Raw genomic sequence first — 25,013 nt, forward strand, 5'->3', positions numbered from 1 at the left:
CTTACTTTTCGCTGCCTCCCAATTAGCTAGCAAGTCTGTTGCTGTGAAAAATATTAAAAACCATACAAATACCACTTTTCACAGCAGCAGACGTACTAGCTAGCAAGTCCCCCAAAAAAGCAACCAAGAAAGTAAAAGAAACAATAACACGAAAGACAAGAACATGCAAAGCACCTTTATTTTTGTTTCTATTCTGTTTAGGTCCAGTAAAGAATAGAGACCACTGTACGTTATTTTTATTATTAACTTTGGGGAAAAACATTCATAAATAAATTGCAATGATTTGGACATGTATATGTGCATATTTAAAGATAATTAAATATTTTAGGAAAAATTGTCAGAGCGGCCACCAGCAAGAGTTGGTGGCCGCATTCCGAGGCCGCCAAAATTATTGTTGCAAGAATCCCTGGTCTGTAACCACCAGAAACACTACCCTACAGAACCTGGTATTGAACCCAGGAGTCCCTAGTCTATATTCCTTTGCTGTTACCAAATAGCTGTGCAGTCCATTGTCAAAGTATGTCTCGTTCCCCTCTTGTGCCAGGTCAACAAAGGTTAACCGCTTATTATTGCTACCAGCTACTGTATTAGCTCAGTTGGTACAGATCTGTTCTGTGGATCTAAAGATGGAAACTTTGCTGATGACCCAGGGTAGGGGTCATTATGGCTCCACACACAATTAAATTGTTGCTTTAGTCGTGGTTCTCAACCGGGGTATGCATCCCCCTGGGGTACTCAGAAGTCTTCTGGGGGTACATCAACTGATCTAGATATTTGCATAGTTTTACAACAGGCCACATAAAAACACTAGCAAAGTCAGTGCAAACTAAAATTTCATACAAAGACTTGTTTATACTGCTTTATATACTATACACTGAAATGTAAGTACAATATTTATATTCCAATCGATTTATTTGATAATTGTATGGTAAAAATGGGAACGTAGGCAATTTTTCAGTATTAGTGTGCTGCGACACTTTTGTATTTTTATGTCTGATTTTGTAAGCAAGTAGTTTTTAAGTGAGGTGAAACTTGAGGGGTACGCAAGACAAATCAGACTCCTGAAAGGGGTACAGTAGTCTGGAAAGGTTGAGAGCCATTGCTTTAGTCCAGGCTTTAGAAAAATAACCTTAAATTACATTAAAAGAATATTAAGGTTACAAAGCCAAGCGTTCAAAAGTTAGGCAACATTTAATTCTGCTATTTCCTATGTACTCTTACTTTGTCTCCCTGTGTGTATGTATTATGATGGTCTTGAATTATATAGTAATGTGCTATTTTTATAGGAGCTCTGCCTCATTCAATGCATAGGATGGAACAGGCTCCATGGATAATCAGGCTTATGTAGTGAAGGCAATTGTCTGTAGGACACCTACCTTGTTTGTTGAGAATTTAGAAAGTGTGTAGTGAGTGAGATTACAGCAAGAGAATGGTCCCATGACTAAGGGAATTAAATGCCACCCCAGAGAAATAGATTCTATACCTATATTTACCACAGAGTTTCCATGTAAGCTGGAAAATCACTTAAAAGCAAGTTTTCACAGTAGAGCAATATTCGTGTGTTCTTTACTTTCTAGGTGACCAATGTGAGACACTGGAGCCAGATTTTCAGAAATGCTGAGTGTTCACAGCTGCAACTGAAGTCAATGGGAGTAGTGCTTTGAACATATATAGCGCCATAAAAATGGAAAGTATTCTGAAAAGTCAGGTTGGAAGCGTCTCAAGCTGGGCACCTAAAATTAGTGGACACTTGACTATTTCGGCTTTCATGGGGGAGGGATAGCTCAGTGGTTTGAGCGTTGGCCTGCTAAACCCAGGTTTGTGAGTTCAATCCTTGAGGGGGGACATTTAGGGATCTGGGGCAAAAATCTGTCAGGGTCCTGACTGTGAAGGCAGAGGACTGGACTCAATGACCTTTCAAGCTCCCTTCCAGTTCTATGAGAGAGGTATATCTCCATATAAAAATCTTTGTGCCTCAGTTTGTCCTCTGAAAAATGGGGATAATACCATCTAATCTCACAGATCATTGTGAACCTCCCAAATACTGTGGTGAGAGTATTATAGAAATATTCATGAAGAAATTAATAATCTTGTATTCATGCAGGATTTGGATGATGTGTCCTCCACTTGTTGAATGAGGAGGAAAAAATAAATAGTGAATAACTCTCTTCAGTGAGGGTCCTGTGGAAAAATAGCATGTGATCATGTAATTAAAGACTACTATAATACATATGCCTAAGGGGGCAAATTAAGGTTGCACATGAAACCTTGAATCTGGCATTTCCTAACTTTTAAGTGTTTGTCTTTTTGGTTTTTAAACGCAGTAGTATATAAAGTAACGAATGGTGCAGAGAAGATTGCTTGGGAGTGTATGTTCTTCCTGTATCGTCATAACACAAGACCAAGGGGATATTCAGTGAAATGGAACATAGGAAATTCAAAACTTCTTAACATAATTAGGTTTGGCAACTCATTGCCACAGGATGTTAAGGCCAAGGATTTAGCAAAACTCGGAGAGATTGAACATTTATATGTGTAACAAGAATATCCAGAGTTTTCATAGTTAATGCTAATAAAGAGTATTGGAACTGAAATAAAACCTCACATTTCAGGATTTGGGTAATCTCAGTTAGAGATTAGGATGAGACCTTCATGGGGGGCAGATTATCCCAAGTCTGCCTACTTGGTGGTCTTTTCCACCTTCCTCTAAAGCAGGGGTCTCAAACACGCAGCCCGTGGGGTTCTTTCCTGCGGCCCGCCAAGCTCCCCCCGCCCGCGGACCCCCCACCCCTCTGCCTACCCCGTGCTGCCGCGAGCCCCGCGCCGCTCCCTGAAGCGGCTGGAACTACTGTATGTCCCTGCAGCCCCGGGCAGCGGGGTGGGGGGCGAGTAGAGGGCTCCGTGCTCTCGCAGCTCCCATTGGCCGGGAACGGGGAACTGCGGCCAATGGGAGCTTTGGGGGAGGTACCTGAAGGAGCAGCAAGAGCAGCACATGGCGCCGTTTCCCCACACACACCCCCAGGGACTCCGGCTGCTTCCTGGAGTGGAGCGGAGCAGAGCGGGGTCAGGGGCCAGGGCAGGCAGGCAGCGAGCCTGCCCTGGCCGCGGTGCGCGGCGCTGCCACCCCGGATTTGCTCTAGGTAAGCGGCACCAGGCTGGAGCCAGCACCCCTCCTGCACCCCAACCCCCTGCCCGGAGCCCCCTGCCACACCCTGCACTCCAACCCCCTGCTGCACCCCTCACCCCTCCTGCACCCCAATCCCTGCCCAGAGCCCCCCACCGCATCCTACACCCCTCTCGCAACCCAACTCCCTGCCCTGAGCCCCCGCTGTACCCCAATCCCCTGCTGCACCCCTCTTGCACCCCAACCCCCTGCCTGGAGCCCCCTGCCACACCCTGCACCCCAACCCCCTGCTGCACCCCTCACCCTTCCCGCACCCCAACTCCCTGCCCTGAGCCCCTGCCACACCCTGCACCTCAACCCCCTGCTGCACCCCTCATGCCAACTTCCTGCCCTGAGCCCCCTGTCGCACCCCACACCCCTTCTGCACCCCACACCCCCTCTGTCCTGAGCCCCCTGCCATACCCTGCACACCTCCTGCACCTCAACTCTCTGCCCTGAGCCCCCTGCTCCCCCTGGGGGGGAGGGGGCAGAGTTGAGGTGAGGACTTTGGGGAAGGGGTTGGAATGGGGGCAGGGAAGGGGCCGGAAGAGGTGGGGCAGGGGCGGGGCCTCATGGAAGGGGGCAGGGCCAGAGGCAGCAAGTGGGGGGGTGTCAGTGATGCGGCCCTCGGGCCAATGCGCTAGTCCTCATGCGGCCCTCGTGGTCATTTGAGTTTGAGACCCCTGCCCTAAAGCATCTGGTTCTGGCTACTGATGGAGACAGGATACTGAACGAGATGGGTCAGAGGTCTGATCCAGTATAGCAGTTTTACTTCGAATTTCAATACAAACTGTTTTTAAAGCTCCGTTTTGGGGGGTTGTCAAGGTATTGTCAATTATGATCCACTTTCTAAATAGATGATATCTATGTTCTTGTTTAGCTTTTAGAAAAAAGTTTTAGAAATGTGATGGTGTTCAGATGTTAGAGGGGTCTTAATCACATATGGCTCTATTTCAGATGAGGTAGACAGCTGTTCTCTTCTGAGAACAAGACCAATCGAGGTGATGGGGAGGATTCTGTATGGTACCCATTTGTGTGCTGCTCATATTGAGGCTCTGTCAGAGAAATCCAGGCATGCATGGGACCTAGCTCAGTGACTTTAGCATCTAACAGTTTCCTGAAGTCAGTGCTTGTCTTCTTTTCTTCTTATGGGATTAGGGCACAAGGAGATGAGAGAAACTTTCCAAGTATATGAACAAGGTGACTCTGACAATTAACTTTTATTTTGTTTATATTATTCTTGTGACATTGTGCAGTCTATATGGTTTTATAAAAATATGGTAATGAGTGAATATAATATAACTGGAATATGCTTCAAGCAAAAGGTCTCTTGTAAGGTATCATTACAAAGCTTATAATCTACTGAGTGTGATCATCCTATTTGTATAAATGTACCACTCTTGTATCTGAAACTAGAAATATGAAATATAACTCTGAGGGCCTATTGTAATTATGCAAAGTGTGGGCCATTAATGGTGGTTTGGAATGGTTCCCATCAACCATGAGAATTGACTGGGGCTCTGTTTGCAAGCAAGCCTTCCTGTGAGTCAGGCTGGGAGGAATGAAGGCTTGGGGTCCTGCAGTGACATGTGATCATGTCACATGAACTGGAATCCATCTTTAACCTGGTGCTTTTCCAGTGAGGGGAGGTGGAAACCCAGAGAGAGACAAAGGATTCCCGCCTTATGCAAAAAATATATAAAGGGGTGGAACAGAACAAAGAGGAGAGGAGCCATCATGAAGAATCCCCTAGCTACCACCTGAGCTGGAACAAGAGCTGTACCAGGGGAAAGAATTGTGCCCAGGCCTGGAAGGTGTCCAGTCTGAGAAAAAAACTTACTGAAGCATCTCTGAGGGTGAGATTATCTGTATTCAGTTTGATTAGACATAGATTTGCGCATTTTATTTTATTTTGCTTGGTGACTTACTTTGTTCTGTCCGTTATTACTTTGAACCACTTAAATCCTACTTTCTGTATTTAATAAAATCACTTTTTACTTATTAATTAACTCAGAGTATGTATTAATACCTGGGGGAGCAAACAACTGTGCATATCTCTCTATCAGAGTTATAGAGGGCGAACAATTTATGAGTTTACCCTGCATAAGCTTTATACAGGGTAAAATGGATTTATTTGGGTTTAGACCCCATTGGGAGTTGGCCATCTGAGTGCTAAAGACAAGCACACTTCTGTGAACTGTTTTCAGGTAAACCTGCAGCTTTGGGGCAAGTAATTCAGACCCTGGGTCTTTGTTGGAGCAGATGGGAGTGTCTGGCTCAGCAAGACAGGGTGCTGGAGTCCTGAGCTGGCAGGGAAAACAGGAGCAGAGATAGTCTTGGCACATCAAGTGGCAGCTCCCAGGGGGTTTCTGTGATCCAACCCGTCACTATTCTGCACTACTAATCCAAAACTTCTCTGTTCTTATAGGAAGTTACGACAAATCTAGTGCTATGTCAAATTAAGAAACTAGCTGACAATGTTTGGTTATGTGAAAACCTTTAGCAGTTTGTCTAGTAGTTTTACAGAAGATGCTTTACCCTTGACTGATGTCCCATCTATGAATTTGGAGCTGTGCCAGTCCAAAGATACTAACTATTGTGTAGCTATTTTAAAAAAAAATTCTTAGAAAAGGCATATTTAAATATATCAGCAGCAACTGCAGCATCTTGAACACACTTGCTGCACTTTTTCCAGAGTTTCTTAAATATTTGTTCTTCAGTTCCCACTCAAATACCTGTTTCCTTTGTAGATATTTAAGTCTTTGAATCCTTGGTCCAGGTCTTTATTTCCCTCTTTTCTATGCACTGAAGGATGCATGTTTTTCATTCCGCTGTTGTTTATAGAGGAACCAGTTGCGTATACTTTGTGCTTAGACTCTTAACACAGTACAAATGGATGTGTTCACAGAACTTGGATTGTTCTTCTCACTAGAACCCCTCTTTCTTTCTATTTTCCTCAGTCCTATAATCAAATAAACTAGACTAAGGAGCAGTTGCAATCCTTTAACATTTAAATTCTTTATGAATGTTATCTGGTGAATTTTAGAAATCTTTACACCTTTTCAGTTCTGTATTATTCTGGGGAAGGTAGATACTTACAAAGAAAGATGTTTTGCTAAAAAAAAATGTGCTCCAGGGAGGATATGCTGTTTAAGAGTATTGGAGGAGCATTTTTGTACAGACCACATAGTGCTGCCTTCCCTTCCTTACCCTGCCTCCTTCACTAAATCTCAGTACAGATTGTGTACTACAAATCAAAATATGCTGGTTTCATTACGTTTCTCACTCAAATCTTGCAGAGGGATCTATCTGCATGAGAAGTCAAGAAGGAAGAAAATAGCAGAGGAGAATAATTAGAATGCTCCCATAAGCCTCTCTTCTAAGGTGGAATGCTACTTTTGTTAAATACAGACAAGGTAAGGAAACAATAGGAGACCCACAACTACAGGAAACAAGATTTAGAATTTCCATTTCCTGAGATTGTCCTGGAAAGCTAGACAGTGTCCTTCAGTGTGTTCTGACATGTTAAAGATTTTGGCTGCATTTGTTTTCAGCTTGTACCTTCTCAGTGGCTACTTCCTTCTGTTAGCTCTGTAATCTCTGCATGTGTAGGAAGAAGGTAGTGCTATAAGGCTAGCCCAGGTACTCCTAAGCTTGTCAGGTTTCCCTGTTTCTTCTCCCTGAAATGACCAGCATTGCCTTCCTCATTACATGCTCCAGCTCTGCAGATAGCCTACTAACAAAAGATTCCAGGAGATGCACCTTTAGTCATGCCTGAAGTCTCCAGGGGTAGAAGGGCCCTTATTTGACTTTTTTTTTTTAATAGTAAATTCAGTGAAATAAAAAACCTACAGCGCTCATGTAGTATTAATGATGCTGGAGTACCAGCAATAAAATCACTCACTTTGACCCTAGGCATCCCTGTATTTGCACCCTACACACAGAGTGCAATAATATTTGTACAAAGTATGCATTGAGATATCATATGAAAGCTAATAACATTCTTGTTAATATAATTGTAAAATGCATGTGTAAATGTTATATGTGAAGTTATGAATTCTCTCTGTATGATGTTACTAGAACACGTTTAAGACCAGACAGCCTCGCCTAGATAAAGATAATAAACAGGTCTGTCCTAGACAAAGGAGTGTTTACATAATAGCAGTAAACACAGTTGTTGAGGTGAACCATTGGGAGTTATCCTGACCCTGAACTTGAAAGACCAAGAATTATCAAGGTTCCTGCACCCCAAAGAGAGACAGGAGACTGAATCTCCAGCAGGCCTTTCTGACTTGTAAGACAAAGGCATTCCCTTTGGGGATATAAGGAACGGAGAGAGACTCCATCTTTATCCTTCACCTTAGGAAACAAAGAAACCAAGCAATTTGATCTCTGTGATGGGTCCTGGATAGACCCGCTAGTAAAAAGCTGGAAAGGAGATTGTTGGGTGAAGAATCCATCTTGAACAAAGACTATATCTTACTAGTATAAATTTTAAATTTTTAGATGTTTTCACTTATTTGCTTGTAAACATCTTTCATTATCTCTCTTACTTGGTATCACTTAATCCATTCTATTTTGTAAATAAACATGTTGGCCTTTATTGTTGTCCCGTGTTGGTGTCCCTAGCCTCTGTTTGCCAGAAGCTGGGAACGGGCGACAGGATGGATCACTTGATGATTACCTGTTCTGTTCATTCCCTCTGGGGAACCTGGCATTGGCCACTGTTGGAAGACAAAATACTAAGCTAGATGGACCTATGATCTGACCCAGTATAGCTGTTCTTATGTTCATTATAAATCAGTGCTGTGCAAGTTCAGTGAAGTGTGTGCTTCCAGAAAGCTAATAGGTTGTAAAGGCTGCAAACTAACACTTCTCTGTGAAAGTCCAATGAGAGGGACTGGTCCCGCAGTAGGACAATTTGGGGGCTGGAAGAGTACTAAGGTCAGCGTGCAAGGAGTACCCAGGTTAGGCAAAGTCAGGGTGAGGCGTGTGGGCTGCTGGTAGGCTGTTGGGTCAGAGCTCTGGACCAAAGCTGCACTGCCACAAGACACCCAGGGTTACAAGGCAGATGGTGACCTGAACCCCAAACCATCACACTCACTATCTCCAGATTCTTTTACCTAAAGGGATGGGGGGAAAAAAGTGGGGAGGAGTGTATTCAGTCATGGCTCCCAACGTCATGTAGTCTCTGCACACTTGCATGTGTACTTAACAATAGGTTCTACACTGCATGATAACTCAACTTGTGTAATAAAAAGTTTCACATACATCTGTGGTTATAGACAAGTGTAATTCATTTGTATTTTTATATTGATCAAATAGTTCTTTTTTCTTCCAGTGTGACTCCTCTTAATGAATCTACTCCCGGCATCACTGTTAATCAATTAGATTAGGATATGTTTAATTATCTGGAAGTTATTTCACATATATGCTTTGACTTGTTTTCTTGTACTGAATTTTCAGTATAACTATTTAATTTTTTTCAGCTTATGTTGAGTATGAGTCTTGTTATGATTAGCGAGAATGTAAAACTGGCCCGTGAGTATGCGTTGCTGGGAAACTATGATTCTGCAATGGTCTACTACCAAGGAGTACTTGACCAAATGAATAAATACCTCTACTCTGTCAAAGATACATATCTGCAACAGAAATGGCAACAGGTGAGCAGTCCTGTTTTGCCAGTTAATATTTCAATGGTAAAGTATTAAGCTAATATAAATGATTTAGTTTAATGTTGAATAAGAAATGTAAAAATATCTAAACTATTCCCTGGTAAACTGTAATACAACTATATATTCTTATTGAAGGTTTTATTGACTGATTTCTCTCTTTGTTGCCCCTGGCAGAGTAAGGAGTGGAGAACAACACTGAGTTAGTATTGTACTAACTTGCTTGCCAGTTTGACTTTTAACTGTGTCAATGAGTGCCCCTGTTACGCTTCCGTTTATTTAATTCTTATCACTCTTATTCTTATTGCACAACTTGTCATGTTGGCTGTCTAATACAGAGTGAGTTAAGACCACCATATTCATGTCCCCTTTACCCTTTTTCCATTGTACTGTTTTTTTTCTTAAGACTGTGAAATGAAAACCAGCAGCAGGTTCTATGGAGTTGGTATTAAACCCATCTCTGTTCATTTATCTGACTGATTCTTCACAGTGTAAAATGTGTTAAGACAAAAAAAAAGCCCTTCACAAATTTAATGTATATTATTTCATGTTCTGAAGCATAAGTAGTATTTTAAATGTATTGGACTAATTTAAAGCATCAGGATTAAGATAACTAGAGAAATCTTGTGGAATCCAGCAGAGTGCATTCACATTGGCTTTAGCATGACTCTGTTACACATTTGTTAGTAATATGCTTTAATATACTTCATATTTTTGCATTAGGTTTGGCAGGAGATAAGTGTGGAAGCTAAGCACGTGAAGGATATAATGAAAACACTGGAAAGCTTTAAATTAGATTGCACTCCCTTGAAAGCAGCACAGCAAGAATTACCAGCTCGTGATGGAGAAGTGTGGTCCTTGCCTGTGCCTGCTGAACGTAGGTAAGAAGACAATTGATAGGAGCAGATAACATGTAATAAAGTAAAAACATGCTCCAACTTCAATGAGAGTGTGCAGTTGGAGAATTCCTCCCTTTTTTTTTTTAGGGCTAAGGTACAGGGCTTGGAAACTCTGACACCTAAATAGCCAGATTCTGGGAAAGGAGTGAGATTTCTGGATCCTACTTAAGGATGTCATTTTCTTTTTGTCTTTAATAGTCTGATAAATGTGAAGCGTCAGCCAACTTTCTAGCTGCAGGAAGAAAGTAGTGTGAAGACATGAGTGTTCTGGAGGTTCCAAGGAAGCTGACTCTCCACTGCTGTATTTTTCTTCCCTCCTCATCATCCCTGCAATGATTCTCATTGCAGCTGGTGTGAAGGAGAGGGAGAAGTATCTGCTACTCTAGCACTTTCTAAGGCCTCCCTTTTTAGGGTCATCTTCTCCTAGTGCATAACTCCTGGGCTTGCCTTTGCTGCTGCTTGTAGCTTTCCCAAGCAACAGCCTGAAATAAGCATGATATTTTGACTGTTTTGCTATCCAGTGTTCTGAGAGGTCAGTTTCACCATTACTAATCTTGGAAATTCCTATTTAAACAGCTTTGTCGAGGAGCAGAGGCATTGGAACTATGTCTGCAGATTAAAGAAAATATTTCAGTTCACATTTTTGGAAAGTTGCCTTTGCAACCAAAAAGGCTTGACATGTAATTATTTTTAAAAAAATGAAAGTTTAAATTCTGTAGAAATTGAAGACTTGGGCCCTGATCCCACAAGCTGTTTTGTCATAGATTGATCCCTGTCCCCATGCAAAAGCTGCTGACTTCATTTGTATTTCCCCTAGGAGGAACAGCTTGCAAGTTTAGGATCGAAGTCTTTAACAGTGTTGTGGTTTTTGACTAAGTATAATTCTTGTAGAGGTTTCAGTTACTGTGGTCCTAAAGATGGAATGAGCGTTAGGAAAGTGTTTAATGTTGGTCAAGAAGTATGCTTAAACTGTTATTTTAGAAGTGAATATTTTACTGGCTTTAGTCTTGGATATTGTTAGTATCCAAAATTACGAATGAGGATTTGGGCCTTGTGCTAGGACAGTCCCTATGTTGAAGACTATATATTCTGAAAGGCAAAACAGCCAAATAGGGGGTGGAGAAAGGGTCAGTCAGTCAGAAGATGACGGATGTTCATCTTGGTTATTACCCTGCCCTCCTTTTAAAATAAAATTTAATAAACTAAACCAGAGATTTCTATTTTTAATATTTAACCCTGCTCGATCTATTTTTAAATTAACTCTAACCTTTTCTATTTATAATTACTCTATTTAAATCTGCACATTTCATTTTTATTTTTTAACTGTAGCTTTTTTTACTTCTATTTAATCCCACCTGTACTTTAAGCAGTTAAATACGTTTCATTACTTTGTCCTCAGAATGCTGTATTTTGACTACAACATAACAATCCTCTTTGATCAGATGCCAGAAATCTACCCTTCTGTCTCCTAACAGGCTTTAGTGACAATGAACACAGCTCACCTTGCAGGGGGAAAGAAAGTTCTGTTTGTCACCAGACTACTAGGGAGCAGGAAGGTTAGCTGCTGCTTAAATTGACCATATTAGCATTAATTTATGTAGGTTCTTTCATCTCTTGCCTACCACCAGGGGTAGGCACCATATTGGAAAATGTGTTGCTATGGAAGCCAGAGAGCTGTTAAGCTTTATTAAGGCACAGAATCTCCCCACAGATCTCCTAGGATACCCATGAGTTTTGTGGACTAGAGATCCCCTGCACATAACCCTCAACAGGCCATTCAAGTCAAACCTCATGGAGTTTACTCTTCCTCATTTCTCAGAAATAATCCATAAGAAAACAGTTTGGCTCTTAGGATTGTAAATTGGAATTTTTCTAAAAGCGCAGCTGCAAAAATATTTGTATCAATAGGAATAACAGTCTTGCTGGTGCCAAAGAATATAAAATACATACTAATGCTATACAATACATACTAATTGTAGTTAAGAAATTGTGTGTCAAATGTATTTACAGAGGAGAGACCTTGAATTTAAAAAAATTCAGTGATTCCCCACCATACTTATTTGCATGCATGTTTCTAGAGGTTGTTCAAGAGTCTTAGGAAGAGTAGGAGAGACATCTAGTAGTTTCAATGAGAGTTCTCAAGGTGGGAAATTTATACGTTTTTAGAAAAAATTGCCTTCTGTTGGGTTAAGCTAGTCATATTGAGGAGGTTTTGGGAAGAGAGTGTGTGTGCAGGGTTAGAAAACAAAAGCTTGGTGGAGTTGCTGCCTTTTTGGAGGCTTAAGATGAGACTTGGATCCTGGTCAGGCAACTTTGTATTAAGAAACCTTACCTTTTTATCAGTAACAAAACTTTTTAAATATTTTGCTTCTAGGAAACGAAATGCTAGTGCACTAATCTACATCTCTGGAGACAGAATCTGATGGTTCTTGAGCTATTTCAAAAAAAGCTGCAGTTATACATGTAGCTTTTTGTTATTGATTAAGGGCCTAAATAGAGAGGGATAACGTTTGAAGTCCCCAAAACCTTTTTCCCTCCTTGGTTTACAAAGTCTGTGTAAGTCTTCTATAGAGGGTGAAATGCTCCAGTGGATTTTTTGACTTATACTGAACAGTGATCCAGCATTCATGAGAAGCCTTTTCATTCTGTGCCAGTGATCAAGGAAGAATACTCTGGTAAAGGGATTTCAGTTTTTGTTGGATCATAAGCATCTTTAGGACAGCGTTTATCTAAGTGGTGTACAGCAGCAAGAACATTGGTACTTAACATATTATAAATGTATTAAGTTTCTGATGTAGGTAGGCTAAGTATAGACAGAGAATGAAGTGAGTTTGAAAAGTATGAAATCTCTGACTTTCTTTTAAAATAAAAGTCCTGTTTTTTGAACTTAGATAGCTTTTATATTGGCAACTTGTAATATTGGTGGCATCTTAAAATTAAATAGGTAAGAAAGATTACCTAACAGATGTAGATTTTATCTTGGGCAATTCATAGTTAAGATTTGATGAGGTTTGATAAAGCTCACCATAGACTTTAAATTTAAACTTTTTGTATATGTTATGACCAATCAGACCTTCTCCAGGAGCCAGAAAACGTCAGTCTGTTCAGTGCAATGATTGCAGAGGCCACAATAACCGTGTAAGTGCAGCCGTCAGAGGCCCTCACCGGCCCGCCTCTCGAAATCCTAATGATAAAGGGAAAGCAGTCCGTGGCCGAGAAAGGAAGGATCAGCAGAATAAAGGAAGAGAGGAAAAGGTAAACTTGTGGATCATTTCATGAAGTTTACAGATTTGTGGTTTCATTGCAGCCTTACGTTGGAGGATAGGGAGATGACTAGTGCAGAAGAAGTTATCTTTGACCAAATGTAACACTTGTATAGTGCTTCTCATATTTAAAACACTATACAAACATGAAACCTTGGCACATATTTGTAAGGTGTTTAATAGATGAAGATGAACACTGAAGGACAGCATAATTGGCTGAAGGCCACATAGATTAATTATCAGAGCCAGGGCTTAGAACTTGCCAGTTGCTGACCTCAAATCCTGTACATGTTCCTCTAGAGACCATATTGCCTCTTTGTAAAGCCCTTCTTTCTGTGTAGCTCAGACCTTATACAAGAGTTCATTGGACATTCTTGGACACGGCTGTTTACAAGAAATATAAAATTGTATTACTTCAGTCCTCATTTCAGTAGCTGATTCAAATTTTCAGAGTCCGAATGAGTTATTTTTTTACATACCTTCTTGGAACGACAGTGTGAGGCTGTTGCGTTGTGTCTTTCAAAGCATCTGGGAGCAAAATTTCTCAGGATTCAATTAACTCTTAAGGGAGATCTTAAACCTCTCATTCAGAAGGTCAGCCTGATCTCAGCTACTTACATTTCTCTTTTTTAAAAACAAACTAGCAATATATCTGGATTCAGTCTAAGAACTGACCTATTCTTGCAGTCAGAACTCGGAATCGTTAATGGTCAGAACTGTGCAATTCCCAGAAGGACAGTGTCACATAATATTAACCTGATAATGGCTGAAATAAGGGATTTTACTTTTTGAATGTGATCTATCTTTGATATAGCTTTCTAAAATAAACCAATGTCTTTACCAAATAAATCAAAGCCAACCTATTAATGTCCACAGAATTGATGGATAGAATCCAGGGTTTACTTCAGTTTCTGTAATCTCTAAAAGTTCTTGGATATAGGGGTGTTATGCGTAATATAAACTGCCTCGTTAGAATTTGACACCTGGAAATGAAATAGCATGTACACCGTATTGTATATCTTTGTAAATTAAAGTTAGCTTGGGAGTTAAACTGGCAGGCAGGGTTCAGTGCTTTATACTAGTGATAGTATCAAATCCTACTCCAATTGATTTCAATGCGAGTCTTGCAGCTGATTTTAGTAAGAGCAGGATTAACCCTAATAAGTAAAATGCTGCATTGAATCTTTAGAAAGACAGGACAAAAATATTTAAAAGGTTGCCTCTGTGCCTTCAGTGGGCTTTGCTGATGAAGTGTTAATGAAAAGTTTTCTTAACCTTGTTTGTTTGTTTTAATTAATAAAGGCACTTTGAAAACATCCCAGGGACAGAATATTTATGCATGGCTTCAGAGCTGGATGGGATCCCTTTTATCCCCAGAATTCCAGCCATTGGTGCCACTGTTGGATCTACCCAGGAGAAGGCAATATATAATACTGCAGTAGAGCCTTTCATGAATTCCCACTGTCACATGTATCAATTTTGTTTTTTTAACATAGAACAAGTCGTCATCTGATGTTTCAGAATCTGAGCCAAAGAGGTTTGACGGTACTGGGTATGATAAAGACTTAGTAGAAGCTTTGGAAAAAGATATTATTTCTCAAAATCCCAATGTTCGATGGTAAGTTTGAATAAAATTAAGCTTATATCCAGGTTGTGGTTTTTCTGTTATAAAGTGGAGGCTGTCTTTTTGGGATTAAGTTTTTGACACACTAAATAATTACAGCTACATTGTTTTTTGTATATTAAAGTAACTTTGCTTGCTTGAATGTTTCTAGCACTCTACTTTTAATTACAGGAAAACTGTGGTGGAAAACTTCTCCAATCAGTCCTATAGCCCAGTGTCTGAGCTGCTCATGCATGAGGCACTATTTCAGTATATGTAAGATTATATTAGGTCTGCCAGTGTCTTTTGGCAAGGCTTTCTGCTGTATAGGTCTATGCTAGCAAAAGGACTTGTCACTAATGGGTCCACCTGAATTGGTGCTGAAAATAGTGTTACCTCTAGTGTGAAAGAAAATCATTTTTCAGCATTTACAGAAAGTGTTGAAACCTAGTCTCAAACAAGAAGGGAAACATAGTTGCCTTGAATATGTTCATCAAAATATCACAAGATTAGGTTTCTTGGGCTGTCAAAATCCTTAGTGGGAGAGCTACAGACCAGGCAGTGGTAACACACAAGCTTCCCTTAAGCTGCCTTAACCAGTGTTCTTCCTCCCTGACTGTACAGAAGGGCTGAGGGCACAAGTGAGAACGTAGTTTAATTTCAATGTCTTTTCAGTCCTGGGCACGTCTGTGGAGATTGCCAACAAAGATGCCAGTTGTAGTGATGGCAGAATTGATGAGAGAACTTGCCCACTAGTAGTATGATTGCAGTACAGCTGGAAAGTATAATTTCCAGCTTGAGGAGACATACCCATGCTGCTCTGATCAAGCTAGTGTGCTAAAAATAGAAGTGTAGCTGCTGCAGCGCAAGCAGCAGGAGGGGCTAATTGCCCCAAATATGTACTTATAGTCTTGGATGGGATCGTACTCCAGGAGTCTAGTCCCTCTTGTTGTTCATGCAGCTATGGCTACACTTCTATTTTTAATATGCTGCAGGTTTGTGTACCTGAGCTGGAAATTGCCTCTTCCAGCTCCAGTGCAGATATTCCCTAGAAACAGAACTAGACCAACTCATTTATATAGGCTACTAAATAGCTATTAATGGTAATGAAAGTGTTTGCATCTGGAATTGAACAGTGATCAGGCATGTCCCTGTCATAAAGTGTTAAACTTTTTTTTTCTCTATCAGGGATGATATAGCTGACTTAGTTGATGCCAAAAAATTGCTCAAAGAAGCTGTAGTCTTACCAATGTGGATGCCAGAATTCTTTAAGGGAATTAGAAGACCGTGGAAGGTAAGAAATTGCTGATTCTTAGCAAGCAGTGTAATTCTAAGACCTGTCCTAAGAGGGGCACCTGAACTCACAAATGTTCTGTGTATGGTATATTTACCCATCTTTAACCAAAACTTTTAAGGCAACTATGTGTCATTTGAATACAAATAAAGTTAGTGTAGGCTAAAACATATACTGGCATGTGTGCATTCTGTTAGTATTCAAGAAAGTAATATCACTTCACTACTTAGTTTTGAATAGAATCATAGAAATGTAGGACCAGAAGGAACCTCGACAGGTCATCTAGTCCAGTCCCCTGCACTGAGGCAGGACTAAGTATTATCTGACCATCCTTGACAGGTGTTTGTCCAACCTGTTCTTAAAAACCTCCCATGACAGCAATTCCACAACCTCTCTAGGTAATTTGTTCCAGTGCTTAACTACCCTTAAAGTTAGGAAGTTTTTCCTAATGTCTAACCTAAATCTCCATCACTGCAATTTAAGCCCATTGCTTCTTGTCCTGTCCTCGATGGTTAAGGAGACCAATTTACCACCCTCCTCTTTATAGCAAACTTTTATGTACTTGAAGACTGTTATGTCTCCCCTCAGTCTTCCGCAGACTAAACAAACCAATTTTTTTCAGTCTTTCCTCATAAAATGTGTTTTCTAGTCCTTAGATCATTTTTGTTGCTTTCCTGTGGACTTTCTGCAGTTTCTTCACATCTTTCCTGAAGTCTTTTGCTCAGAACTGGACTCGGTACTCCAGTTGAACCCTTATCAGTGCTGAGTAGAATGAAAGAATTACTTTTTGCCTGTTGGTTACAACACTCCTGCTAATACCTCTCAGAATGATGTTCACTTTTTTTTTTTTTTTTTTTTTTTGCAACAGTATTGTTGTGATCCACTATAACTCCCAGAGCCTTTTCTGCAGTACTTCCTAGGCAGTCATTTCCCATTTTGTATGTGCACAACTGACTGTTCCTTCCTAAGTGGAGTACTTTGCATTTGTCCTAATTGAATTTCATCCTATTTAATTTAGACCATTTCTACAGTTTATCCAGATCATTTTGAATTTTAATCTGGTCCTTCAAAGCACTTACAACCCCTTCCAGCTTGGTATCATCCACAAACTTTAAGTTTACTCTCTGTGCCATTATCCAAATTATTTCTGAAGATATTGAATAGAACCAGGACAGATCTCTGAGGCCCCACTATATATGGCCTTCCAGCTCGATTGTGAACCATTGATAACTACTCTGAGTGTGTTTTTTTTCAGCCAGTTGTGCACCCACCTTATAGTAGATTTGTCTTCTAAACTATATTTCTCTAGTACCGAGGTGTTCAAACTGTTTGGTACGCCCCCTAGGGCAGTGTGGAGGAACTCTTGGGGGGGCAAGTGGCAACGCCAGGCAGCTTGTGCCAGCCCCCACAGGGGTGGGAAGGGAGCGCCACCTCCAGCTCCGACTCACCTCAGTGGGCCACCCAGTCTGTGGGTCGGTGTCAACATCTGCTGTGCCCATTTCCACGTCTGGCAGACTCTGCCTTCCCCAACCCTGAAAACCCAAGTGGCGGGGGGGGGCAGAGGGCCAGGTATTGGCCCTGCCCTAGAGGTGCAGCCTGGCTGCAAGGTAGAAGCAACCTGCTGCTGAGGGAGCCTTGGCTGTGCCGTTGGTGGGTACAGTATCTGTGTATTTGAAACTTACCGGTGTAGGTAATTCAATTAAAGTTGTGTTAAGGTCTCTGTTAGGTTTATAAATAGACTATCAAGCATATTTTTGAATGTGTCTATTTTTGTTTGAGTTGTAGGGGTGCAACCAAAATGTAACACAAAGAGGGGGGCTCAGCTCAAAGTTTGCAAATTGCTGCTCTAGTTTATTTATGAGAAGGTCATATGAGACAGTATCAAAAGCCTGAAGTCAAAATCTATCGCATCTACTGCTTTCTCCCTATCCACAAGGCTTGTTAACCTGTCAAAGAAGGACACTAGGTTGGTTTGAAATGATTTGTTCTTGACCAATCTGTGTTGACTGTTATTTACCACCTTACTTTCTTCTAGGTGGTTACAAATTGATGGTTTGATTATTTGCTCCATTATCTTTCTGATTACCAAAGTTAAGATGAATGGTCTATAATTCCCTGGGTTGTCTTTATTCCTCTTTTTATAGATAGGTACCTAATTTTCCCTTATCCAGTCCTCAGGCATCTCTCCTGTCCTCCACGAGTTCTCAAAGATAATTTGCTAATAGCTTAGATTTCTTCAGCCAGTTCCTTAAGAATTCTAGGATCTATTTCATAAGGCCCTAATCACTTGAAGACATCTAACTTGTTCTTTTCCTATTGGAGCCTCAGATCCTACTACCCCATTTACACTGATGTTCTCTGTTAGTTTTCCAATCACTACTAACTTTTTTTGGTGAAAACTGAAACAAAAAAGGCATTTAATTAACACTTTGGCCATTGCTGCGTTTTCAATTTTTGTCATCGTGTCTCTTCCCCCCTCCCGATCTTTTAGTAATGGGCCAACCCTGTCCCTCATTGTTGTCTTGCTTCCCATGAATTTGTAAAATGCTTTCTTATTACCCTTTATATCTCTAGCTAGTTTAATCTCATTTTGTGCCTTGGCCTTTCTAATTTTGTCCTTAAGTGCGTGCGTCTGTGTGTGTATTCAAACTTTGTAATTTGACCTAGTTTCTACTTTGTATGACTCTCTCTCTTGTTTCAGGTCATTGAAGATCTCTTAATTAAACAAGGTGGCCTCTTACCACGCTTCCTATCTTTTCTAAACATTGGGGTAGTTTGCTTTTGTGTCCTTAATATTGTCTCTTAAAAAACCTGCCAACTCTCCTGAACTCTTTTTCCTTTAGCTGTGCTTCCCATGGGATCTTACCTATCAACTCCCTGAGTTTGCTAAAGTCTGCCTTCTTGAGTGCATTGTCTTTATTCTGCTGTTTTCCCTCCTACCATTCCTTAGAATCATGAATGCCATAATTTCATAATCGCTTTCACCCAAGGTGCCTTCCACCTTCAAATTCTCAAATAGTTCCTCCCTGTTTGTTGGAATCAAAGCCAGAATAACCTCTCTCCCATTTGTTTTCTCCACCTTCTGTAATAAAAGTGGTCTCCTATGCATTTGAAGAACTTGTTGGATAATCTGTGCCCTGCTGTCTTATTTTCCCAACAGATGTCTGGATAGTTGAAATCACCACCAAGCCCTGTGTTTTGGATGATTTTGTTAGTTTAAAAAAAACAACCTCATCCACCTTCTCTTCCTGGTTCGGAAATGTAATTAAGCAAAAGTTCATACTAAACAGTCTAACACTGAGGCTATCAAACAGTTTCTTAGGCTATGATTATTGCAGTGGGTTTTCACTAGCCTTAACAGATTTTGGTACATCACTTTGGACTGTCTCTTTTCAAATAGGGTGTGCTGATGGTTGGTCCACCTGGTACTGGAAAGACTCTCCTTGCAAAAGCTGTAGCTACTGAATGCAAAACAACATTTTTCAACATCTCTTCATCAACACTTACTTCAAAATACAGAGGAGAATCTGAGAAACTTGTCCGCCTGCTGTTTGAAATGGTGACTAACAACTCTAAAAGGAATAGTGGGTTGTAACTCTGTTCCCAGAGCAGTGAAACCTAGGCAAGATACAGTGTGTCAGTACGCCTCCAAGCTAAACCTTATTAGTTACATTGAAGTTTTGAGAAAGTTTGGACTCAGTAAAGACTTTTCTACATCGCCAAGTTCAAATGCTGTGCATTCTAGGGTGCAGAGTCTTGCAAAATGTGGTTATTGTAGCCTCAGTTCTACAAACAAATCATATCACATTGCTATGGGCACTTCAGGTTTGAATTTATTGAAGTTGACCACATTATACAAGGATAAAAGCATTAAAGTTAATGCCATATACAGCAACAGAAAATATTGTGTATGCACAAAGCAATATGTTATAGTTGCTGTGGGACAATAACTTTGAATTTCCTGGGTGTTTTTCTCTCTGCCTTTTATCGAATCTCAAGGCCTGGCTAGGATTAGCATGTGGCTGCCATGCTTCTTGGAAACGTGCTACAGGAATTAGTGTGGCTTAATCAGTCGGTGGCACTCGCCCCTTGTAGTAATATTGAACTGATTATCCCAGCTGACTTAGTGAGATTTGACCTTGGTTTCATTAAAGATCCCATAACACCTTTAACATGTTACAGGTGTTAACTTCAGTGTCCTGGTCAGATATTACCTTCAATAATCACTGTGCCTATTTAAATTACATTCTGGGGTGCACGTTGTCAGTTTGAGCTGGATGTGACATTCATTTCCATTGTAAATTATTGTATAGTGTTGCTGCGGGTTATTGAATAGCTGGCAGGTAATACTCTAGGGGTTACTACACTTGAGTAGGGTAATGTTCTGCTTTTAAATCATTGCTACTGAAAGCATAATTGCTCATGGTATGTATGTTTGAAAGCAGGGCCGGCTCCAGCATTTCTGCCGCCCCAAGTGCAAAAAAAAAAGCCGCGATCGGCGGCAGCAATTGGGGGGGGCGGGGGGACCGCGATCGGCGGCGGCGGCAATTGGGGCGGGGGGGGAGCCGCAATCGGCGGCAGCAGTTCAGCGGCGGATCCTTCGCTCCTAGAGGGAGTGAGGGACCTGCCGCCCCCGAATTGCCGCAGGTACCGCCCCCTCCCTTGGCCGCCCCAAGCACCTGCTTGTTAAGCTGGTGCCTGGAGCCGGCCCTGTTTGAAAGGGTGGAGGTAAGGGAGAAGACATGTTGGCTATTTACTCCTATTGTGTTGACTCACCAAAGCCAAGACAGCACAGCAGTGCTTATAGGCAGCTCTAGGAGATGCCACAATTCCAAAGAAATAAGCTTAATAAAGCTTAAGATAAACTGATGCAATTTCAGTTTCTGATTTCTCTAGGCTCGATTTTATTCACCAACTACTATATTTATTGATGAGATAGACTCTATCTGTAGTCGCAGAGGAACCTCGGAGGAGCATGAAGCCAGCCGACGGGTGAAAGCAGAACTACTGGTTCAGATGGATGGTAAATGAACTTAATCATTGTTGATGGTTCTGGGTTACAGGAAAAAATAAAATGATTGAATTTTATTCTTTAGGCACAATAACTTAATTATGTGTTTTTAAAAAGGCAGATTAAAATGATAAACACACAAACATTACTCAAACTCACAAGACACTACAAATATACTGAGCTTATCTTCTACACTACCTTATCTATTCCCACAAACACACTCTTCAGTATCTGAATCACAACTTCGTATTGTAACTTCAGAATAACTGAGCTTCCTCAAAGCTATGGAATCATTGAGCTCCCCCTCACAGTCATGACTCTTATGTAACCCTACGCTTCCCACAAGTGATTTTTTTCCCCCTTCCAACCTAACCCTTCCCCTTAGGTAGTCCAATAAAGTAAAGCAGTCAGATGTAGCTGTATAGCTCTAGAAGCAGAAAGTCTTCAAAGACGACCATCACGAAGCGCTCCAGACTGTTGTCTTCTATACAAGTGATTTGAGTAACTGTAACCTATGCGAATTTAAACTTCAAATGGCAGTTATCCCCTCCAAAAGGAATCACATTATGATACTGGTTTTAAACAGCATTTTAATAACAACGGCACACTTCAGTTACTTTCTACAATTAATTTAAGCAACTGTTACTGTATAGGAAAAACCCATGCCCGTTTTATTTGTGCAGAAAATTAGCTATTTTTAATTTCAACTTCTTTGCTAAACACTATTGAATATGTACTTAAAGAAACCTTCAAATCCTTTGCTAATCTGCAGAATAACTTGTGTTAGGATTGCAGGAGTCAGAAAATCTTTTTTTTTTTTTTTTTTTTTTTTTTTTAAACTTGAGCAGTCTGATCCTAAACCCATTTAAGTCTACAAACTCCCATTGACTTAAATAGGAGCAAGGTCAGAGCCCTTGAGATACTTTCCTTGCAACTCAAATATTTGCATCAGTAATGAATTTTTCATTAGCTCCCTTTTTTTTGCCATGGAATTTTGGAATATTCACAAATGGTATCTTTCGTGGGTGAATACCCACTTCGTCAGAACATGTGTCTGACAAAGTGGGTATTCACCCACGAAAGCTTATGCTCCAATACTTCTGTTAGTCTATAAGGTGCCACAGGACTCTGTCGCTTTTTACAGATCCAGACTAACACGGCTACCCCTCTGATAAATGGTATCTTGATATGCTTCAATATTAGGGCAAACAGTACAGTGGGTATTGCAGGATCTATCACTGATTACAAGCAAAATCTGTCGGTTTTGTCATTAGAATGAATTACAAATAAACACCCTGGTAACAGATGTAGGGGATGACAAGTCTAGTTAAAACACATCTTGGGTTTTTATTAGTAAAAGCTATTATATAGTGCCACTAATTTAACAACGCTTTACAGACTAAAATACTTCCTCTCTGTTCAAAAGGGTTTTAGTCCATGGACCTAATCCACCAGACTTGAATGCTGACTTTCCTAGGACTACTTATGTTAATAAGAATTACTGAGTAAGGGATTGCAGTATCAAGCTTACAAATTGGAGGGGAAGGTCTTATTTTGAAAGCGGCAGTTACACTTTTTGGCATAGCTGTTAATGAAATTTTTGAGTGCCCTTATTTTTAGTTCCATTCTGAGTTTTCACATTGACACCCTGTGATAAAGGCAGAAATCCAGGCGGCTATTGCAGAATTGTCTGTATGTTGATGCAGAAGGACTTGCCCATCTTGTGAAACTTACATCAAGGTTAACCTCAGTTTTCCGACCTAGAATTTGCAGTTCTTCATCCCAAAATGCCAGGTAGAACTAAAATTAAACTTGCACTTTAATATTACACCTCAGAGTATCCATGATTCTGTATCTATATAGGATCTTCCCATGATAGCTGAGTAGGTTTAACTATTTCCCCTCCTCCACAGGTGTTGGAGGGGCTGCTGAAAATGATGATCCTTCCAAAATGGTTATGGTACTTGCTGCTACTAATTTTCCTTGGGATATTGATGAGGCCCTAAGACGACGACTAGAAAAGAGAATTTACATTCCTTTACCATCAGGTACAAAGATTTCCTTAAATTAAAAAAAAAAAAAAGCTGATCATTGCTTCTTTTATTTTGTGATGAGTCTTGTGATTTTTGGCAGTATCTTATTATACTGCATTGGATATCTGGGCTCGGAAGAGACCTTTGAACTTTGGAGGCACTTTATCTTGAATGTATTGTTTGGTTGAATGCATTCATGGTCTGGATATGGAAGATAGCTGCCAAGTGATGAAGAGAGTGCATCAAGTTCCATAACACCACAGACAAAGCATTAAAATGGCAGGTACATGTGGGTATAAGGCCAATGGATACAGAGATTAACCTAGAACGGAGAGGTAAAAAACAATGTAAGGACTATAATTGATTGAATTTCAAAAATAGGAATGCAAAGTTAACACTCCTAAAAAGTGGCCTGACTTTCAGAAATGCTGAGTGCCCAGCTGCAACCTCTTAAGTCTAAGGAGGTTGTGGAAGCTTCTTCACTGGAGGTTTTTCAAAAGGAGGCAGGATTGCCATCTGTCTTGAATGGTTTAGACGCAACAAATCCCACATCTTGGCAAGGAGTTAAACTAGATGACCCTTGTGGTTCCTTCTAACCCTATCCTTCTAATAGGGTCAATTTGCGCTTAGCGCTTCTGAAAATCAGGCAACTTATTAGGATCCTAAATATAGACTTAGGAACTTAACTTTGGGCTCCTGTTTCTGAAAATATTTGTCTTCTGAATTGGGCTTTAGATTTAGATGCAGAATAGAGCAAAGGAGGACTAAAACAAATTAGAGCCACCCTGTGTGTATCTTATCTTTTGAATCATGGTATTATAGACATGCTATTTTTTGTGTGTTTTGTTTAGCAAAAGGCAGAGAAGAACTTTTACGGATAAACCTGCGGGAGTTGGAACTGGCTGACGATGTTGACCTTGCAAATATAGCTGAAAAAATGGAAGGCTATTCTGGTGCAGACATTACCAATGTATGCAGGTATGTCAAAATTGCAACCTTATAAAAGTTTCTCTTGTTGAATCACTCACTTAAGAACTAATCAGCCTTAATCATGTCCAGTAGCGACCCTAATTTGGTGACTGAAATTAACAGTACTCCGAAAATACAAACCTTGCCACTAAGTTAAAGGCTTAATGTAAAGTGACTTGGTACTCTGAGTAGTCTTCGCTTTCTGTCTGCTTCTTGAACTGAAAGCTCTCCAGGGCAAAGGACTGTCCCTCACTCTATGCAATACCAACTACGATGAGGGCTTCCCCAACCTGATGGCAGCTTTGGTGTGTTATCAGAACAAGTAATAAGTAACCTGGTACTATAGAGGGGGACCAAAGGAGTGGACGTGAAAAGGTAGTGAATAGAGAAAAGTTTGCTCTAAATATTTGACCACTATAAACTGAGTTGAGGCAAATACAGTGTTAGATGTAAGTAGCTGCTTCTCGTGTGTGTGTGTGTGTGTGTGTGTGTGTGTGTGTGTGTGTGTGTGTGTGTGATGTGTAACTATTGGCTTTTATTTCAACTCAATTTGTATGAATGAGGGAGGCATAGGGGCACTTAGCCAAAATGTTGTTTGTAGGATGCTGAATGTAACTATGCTACTAAATTTTCTTTTAAAATTTCTATTGTCCTAAAATATCTCTTCTGCTGGTTGACACTAGATTTACTACACAATCCAGTTAATACTGATTGAAATATCGGTTTTATTGTCATATTGGGAAAACTGGAACATCCAGTTACATAAGAAAAGAAACAGGAGAGAATGGAAGGGAGTGAACAATTTTTTGATGGGGAGAGGAGGAGGATGCAGGAGAAAGTAGTGTTTTAGACGAATATTAAGGGAGACAAGTTGTTTGCCAGAAAATGGACAACATGGTGCAGTTCCGAGGAGAATTGCAAATTGAAATGAGAAATGAAAGCACATCAGTCAGTTCCATCTTCACCAGGTGGTTCATTTCAACATTTATCAATTGTTAAATGCTTCTATGCAAAGGACCTATTCCAAACCAGAGAAATCCTTACTTTGTTCCCTGAAGCTTCTTCAGAAATATGGTAGATGTGTAATGGTCCCTTAAATAAAATCT

The 25,013-nt window shown here is 40.5% G+C and overlaps 1 protein-coding gene across 3 annotated transcripts in view; it reads left to right on the forward strand.

The window, feature by feature from the left end:
• KATNA1 (katanin catalytic subunit A1) overlaps positions 1 to 25,013 on the forward strand; it is a 37,762-nt gene that overhangs the window by 7,452 nt on the left and 5,297 nt on the right. Inside the window, exons 2-11 of one of the 3 annotated variants that reach the window (XM_024200216.3) lie at positions 6,463 to 6,579; positions 8,653 to 8,826; positions 9,559 to 9,716; positions 12,806 to 12,989; positions 14,494 to 14,615; positions 15,789 to 15,894; positions 19,295 to 19,453; positions 20,791 to 20,917; positions 22,819 to 22,953; positions 23,790 to 23,916. In XM_024200216.3, coding sequence (XP_024055984.2) covers positions 6,553 to 6,579; positions 8,653 to 8,826; positions 9,559 to 9,716; positions 12,806 to 12,989; positions 14,494 to 14,615; positions 15,789 to 15,894; positions 19,295 to 19,453; positions 20,791 to 20,917; positions 22,819 to 22,953; positions 23,790 to 23,916 — 1,319 coding nt within the window. In that variant the 5' untranslated portion in view covers positions 6,463 to 6,552. The remainder of the gene's footprint in view (positions 1 to 6,462; positions 6,580 to 8,652; positions 8,827 to 9,558; positions 9,717 to 12,805; positions 12,990 to 14,493; positions 14,616 to 15,788; positions 15,895 to 19,294; positions 19,454 to 20,790; positions 20,918 to 22,818; positions 22,954 to 23,789; positions 23,917 to 25,013) is intronic. The other 2 variants (XM_024200234.3, XM_024200226.3) reach the window with 2 other exon arrangements.

The sequence above is a fragment of the Terrapene carolina genome, unplaced genomic scaffold (assembly GCF_002925995.2).
Source record: "Terrapene carolina triunguis isolate 2854851 unplaced genomic scaffold, T_m_triunguis-2.0 Scaffold85, whole genome shotgun sequence".
In the NCBI taxonomy this organism is placed as follows: domain Eukaryota; kingdom Metazoa; phylum Chordata; order Testudines; family Emydidae; genus Terrapene; species Terrapene triunguis.